General features: G+C 38.6%; 1 protein-coding gene across 1 annotated transcript; it reads left to right on the plus strand.

The window, feature by feature from the left end:
• Positions 1–331: 331 nt before the first annotated feature.
• On the plus strand, positions 332–4,827 carry LOC116271695 (exonuclease 1-like). The gene is made up of 2 exons (XM_031659916.1): positions 332–628; positions 4,546–4,827. The coding sequence occupies exons 1-2, from the start codon at positions 405–407 to the stop codon at positions 4,679–4,681; spliced, it is 360 nt and encodes a 119-aa protein (XP_031515776.1). The 5' UTR covers positions 332–404; the 3' UTR covers positions 4,682–4,827.
• The last annotated feature ends 642 nt before the right edge of the window (positions 4,828–5,469 follow it).

The following is a 5,469-nucleotide window of genomic DNA, read 5'->3' on the forward strand; positions in this document are numbered from 1 at the left end:
CTGTAATAGATGTTTATAAATAGCACATTTTTACCATTGCTTATGGGTTATTTTGTTCTTATGTATAAAGAATAGTTTGACCGGTCGCAATGGCTCACGCCTGTAATCTCAGCACTTTGGGAGGCCGAGACGGGTGGATCACGAGGTCAGGAGATCAAGACCATCCTTGCTAACACAGGGAAACCCCGTCTCTACTAAAAATGTAAAAAAATAGCTGGGCATGGTGGCAGGCGCCTGTAGTCCCAGCTACTCAGGAGACTGAGGCAAAAGAATGGCGTAAACCCGGGAATTGGAGGTTGCAGTGAGCTGAGATCGCGCCACTGCACTCCAGACTGGGCAACAGAGTGACACTCTGTCTCAATAAATAAGAATAGTTTGAAATTAAAGTGAGTTGCTTTAACAAAATGGCCTTAAAATGGGTGTTTAATCTTCAGGTTCCTGGGCTATATAAAGCCAGTTCTGCAGACTCTCTTTCTACAACCAAGATCAAACCTCTAGGACCTGCCAGAGCCAGTGGGCTGAGCAAGAAGCCAGCAAGCATCCAGAAGAGAAAGCATCATAATGCCGAGAACAAGCCGGGATTACAGATCAAACTCAATGAGCTCTGGAAAAACTTTGGATTTAAAAAGTGAGTTGCCTTGTTTCTTATTCTGAAACAAGATAAACTGTTATTTTCTGTAATTTCCATCCCTTTCTCCCAACTCTTTCTAGTTTCGTATGAGTCAAGTTTTGTTTCTCTCACTATAAAATAATTATTTTTCTCTCTTCCCTTTAACTGATTCTTTATACTTAATTTCAATTTCTATACCTTCTTTTCATAAAAAGACGGCAAACTAAAAAAAACCAGTTTTCAGTCTGGTTTTGGGGGCTCTCTGATGTTAAGCAAATTGCTTTCCTAGGCCTTAAGTCTCTTGCCTTCCTTTTTTTATCTCTCAGGATTGTAAAGAGAAAAAAATTTTATTTTATTTTATTTTATTTTATTTTGTTTTGAGACAGAGTTTCGCTCTTGTTACCCAGACTGGAATGCAATGGTGCAATCTCCGCTCACTACAACCTCCGCCTCCCAAGTAGCTGGGATTACAGGCGTGCGCCACCATGCCCGGCTAATTTTGTATTTTTAGTAGACACAGGGTTTCTCCATGTTGGTCAGGCTGGTCTCGAACTCCCAGCCTCAGGTGATCTGCCCGCCTCGGCCTCCCAAAGTGCTGAGATTACAGGCATGAGCCACTGCACCTGGCTGAAAGTAAGATTTTTAAAGAAGGGCTAGAAGTACAGTGCTATATCATACTTCTCTAATTTATCAATCTTAAAATGGGGAGACTCATTGGATTTATATGATGAATTTGCCAGATTTGCAGTGTATGTGGCCAGCACTGCTTTAAAAGAATTCATCCTCTATATAGTTAAATTTTTGTTAACCATAATACTTCCTTCTGTTAGACCACAAAATTAGCCGCAGAGTAGCATTACCTTATAGCTATTTTCTCATTCTCAATAAAAGAAATGTGCTAAGTTTAATAAAAGATTTTTTTAACTATATGGAATGATAGGATTAAACCTTACCTAATAGAAACATTGTCATAGATGAGGTGGTATGAGTGGGAAACACTTTGTGAATAAGTAAGTGCTGGACAATCGTTTCTTATTTTCCATTGTGCAAAGTCTAGGATTAAACCGTATGACAGCAGTTTTCAAACGTTTTATTTTCAGGAATGCTTTATACTCTTAAAAATTATTAAAGGCCCCAAAACACTTTGGTTTATGTAGGTTATATTTGTCAACACTTACCCATCATAGAAATTGAAATGAACATTTAAAAATATTAATTTTAAAATAACGATAAGCCTATTACATATGAATGTAGATAGTACATTTAAAAAATAAATAGCTGTATTTTCCAAATCCCCCTAAAAGGTAAAAAAAGTGGCACGGTTTTACATTTCATTTTGCAAATCTTTACTGTCTAGTTTGCAAATCTTTACTGTCTGGCTTAATAGAACTCAGCTGGATTCTTATATCTGCTTCTACATTTGATCTGTTATGATTTGGTGTTTTGGTTGAGTATATGAAGGAAATAGACATTTGTAGTTAGAAAATATATATTTTGATAGCCCTTTTAGATGATGATAAATTTTCTTCTCTGCTGTTATGTCTAAATTCAACAACTTGTAGTTTCTTAAGGTTAGTTGTAGTGTAGAATATGAAACCATATCAACTGACTTTTTGTACTCTGTTATATTACAGTCCACTGGTGTACCTTTCTTCTGTTGCCTAGGGTGGAATGGCACAATCATGGCTCACTGTATCCTCGACCTCCTAAGCTCAAGCAGTCCTCCTGCCTCAGCCTCCTGAGTAGCTGGGACTACAGGCGTATGCCACCACCCCCAGTTAATTATTTAATTTTTTATTGCAGGTGTGAGCCACTTTGCCTGGCCTACACTGGTGCACTTTTAATGCATCCTTTACATGTAACATCATGAGTTGGTCATTTGGAAAATATTGGGTCATTGAGATGTACTTCCAAATATTGATATATTTTATTATACAATATAAGAAAAAAGTCGCAATCAATGAAGCCTTTAACATTGGAAAACCATTGTGTGGCAGATATGTTTTCCAAAATTTTAATTTTCATATGAAAGCTTGAATTTTATCATTAGCAACAAATACTGTTATTTATTTTTCTTTAAAGTAACAGACTCTCTTTGTTCATTTTATTTGTTTGTTTGTTTGTTTATTTATTTTGAGACAAAGTCTCTCTTTGTCACCCAGGCTGGAGTTCAGTGGCACAATCTCAGTTCACTGCAGCCTCCGCCTCCTGGGTTCAAGTGATTCACCCGTCTCAGCCTCCCAAGTAACTGGGATTACAGGCACCTGCCACCATGCCCTGCTAATTTTTTATTTTTTGTAGAGATCATTTCGCTGTGTTGGCCAGGCTGGTTTCGAACTCCTGACCTCAAGTGATCCACCTGCTTGAGCCTCCCAAAGTGCTAGGATTACAGACATAAGCCAGCACGCCTGGCCCCTTTTTGTTCATTTTAGAGAAGTCCTGAATGACCTTAGTGTCACATGCTTTTACTTGAGATAAACTATCATACTTCTATACACAATAGAAGTGTTTTGTTTGTGCTTTCCATTTTGCCACAGAATATTAAAAAGCATACCAAAAAATTAGCCGAGCGTGGTGGCATGTGCCTATCGTCCCAGCTTCTCAGGAGGCTGAAGTGGCAGAATTGCTTGAGCCCAGGAGGTGGAGGTTGCAGGGAGCTGAGATTGCAGCACTGCACTCCAGCCAGAGTGCAACAGAACGAGACCCTGTCTCAAAAAATTTAAAAAAAAAAATTGAAGTATACCAAAGGGTTGAGATTTAATGAAATTAGTGATTTTTACTGCTTCCATCAAGAACATTTTTGAGACTTTTCTTTAACTGCAAGTGCACGGAGGTGGAGAATACAAATAGTGCTGGTATGACTTGTATGGTGTGATGCCACCGTGTTGATTGACACCGAGTTGTCAGCAGTTTCACTCAGTTCTGCTTTAGCAACATCCATACAAGTGTCAGCACAGTGGAAAGGAGGAACAAAGTCTGAATATTGTAAGAAGAGTTTTGATCTTGGAAACCTGTTGAAAGGATCTTGGGACTCTCCAGGGGTCATGGAACATGCTTTGAAAACTGTTGCTAGAGAGAAATTAAGGGTGCAACATATTCTTAAATACCTTTGAGAAAAAAAGACTTCCTGGTGTTTAATTTTTGTTGACAGGAGATAGAATTACCTGTAATATCTTCATAACAGGATTAATTTTTATAGATAGCTTCCTTCCAGAAAAGAAAAAAGAAAAAACAACTGAGAGGAGAATAAAAGATAGGGCTTAGGCCGGGCACGGTGGCTCACGCCTGTAATCCCAGCACTTTGGGAGGCTGAGGCAGGCTGATCACTTGAGGTCAGGAGTTTGAGACTAGCCTGACCAGCATGGTGAAACCCCATCTGTAGTAAAAATACAAAAATCAGCCAGACGTGGTGGTGCAGGCCTGTAGTTCCAGCTACTCGGGCTGAAGCAAGATAATCACTTGAACCCAGGAGGCGGAGGTTGCAGTGAGCCAATATCATGCCACTGCACTCCAGCCTAGATGACAGAGCAAGACTGTCTCAAAAAAGAAAAAAAAAAAAGGTAGGGCTTCACCAGGGCTTAACCATTTGTTCCTACTTCACTTATATTGGTTCTTAACCATACTTGAGAAGGGCACTAAGGAGAAAAGAATTAAAGTATTGGAATCATTCTGCCTTAGCTAATATATCGAGTGGTGGCCCAGCACCTACACTGAATGGTGATTTTGAAAGCAAGAAGAGGCACTAAGAAGTAAGACTCCGAATGTATGGGGAGCGCTCACAGGAGAAGCTGATTGTGTTATATAATGAATTGAACGAGATTATACAGTAAACTGTCTTATCCTCTTCATATCCCTCTATTTTGTCCAGGTAGAATATTTCTTCTCTCATAATCAGTACCCTAAAAATACCAAATTTATGTTATTGTATTTTGCAGAGATTCCGAAAAGCTTCCTTCTTGTAAGAAGCCCCTGTCCCCGGTCAGAGATAACATCCAACTAACACCAGAAGCGGAAGAGGATATATTTAACAAACCTGAGTGTGTGCGTGTTCAAAGAGCGATATTCCAGTAAATGCAGACTGCTGCGATGCTTTTGCCTGCAAGAGAATCTGATCAATTTGAAGTCCCTGTTTGGGAATGAGGCACTTATCAGCCTGAAGAATTTTTTCTCATTCTGTGCCATTTTAAGAATAGAATACATTTTGTATATTAACTTTATAATTGGGTTGTGGTTTTTTTGCTCAGCTTTTTATATTTTTATAAGAAGCTAAATAGAAGAATAATTGTATCTCTGACAAGTTTTTGGAAGTTTTAATGTTAATTGGGAAAATCCCCTGGAGTTTATAAAAATCTACTCTAAATATTTCTGTAATGTTGTCAAGTAGAAAGGTAGCAAATGGAGAAACTACAGTCCTAGAGGAAATCACTGTTTCTCCAGGCTTTAAAGTTTTCCACTTGCCTTTCCCATCTGTCCTTCAGGGTTGAATTGAAAATAAAGTTGAGATGGGAGGGGTAATTGGAAGGGTTAAAGATCATTACACAAATGAGACAGTGCTCTCTTATCCCTGAAGGTTTTGGTTGGATTATAGGTTGACACTGAAGGAAAATTTTCAGCATCATATGAAAGGAAGTACTTCTTATATCATTAATATTTTTAAACTTCAAAATAGCCTCAGTTTTAATATATATTTTTTGAAGTGTGGACTAAAGCTTCCTTAACATATATTTAAAACTAGTCCGCTGAACGCTGCATAAGATACTAAATCTGCAAGGTCTGTGACACGTACTCTCTGCAAAGAAATGGGCAGATGCATGGAAAGAGAACCAGCTGCTAACTGAGGAGCTGAAGTGACAGGAATT

This window comes from Papio anubis, chromosome 1 (genome assembly GCF_008728515.1).
Source record: "Papio anubis isolate 15944 chromosome 1, Panubis1.0, whole genome shotgun sequence".
Lineage (NCBI taxonomy): Eukaryota > Metazoa > Chordata > Mammalia > Primates > Cercopithecidae > Papio > Papio anubis.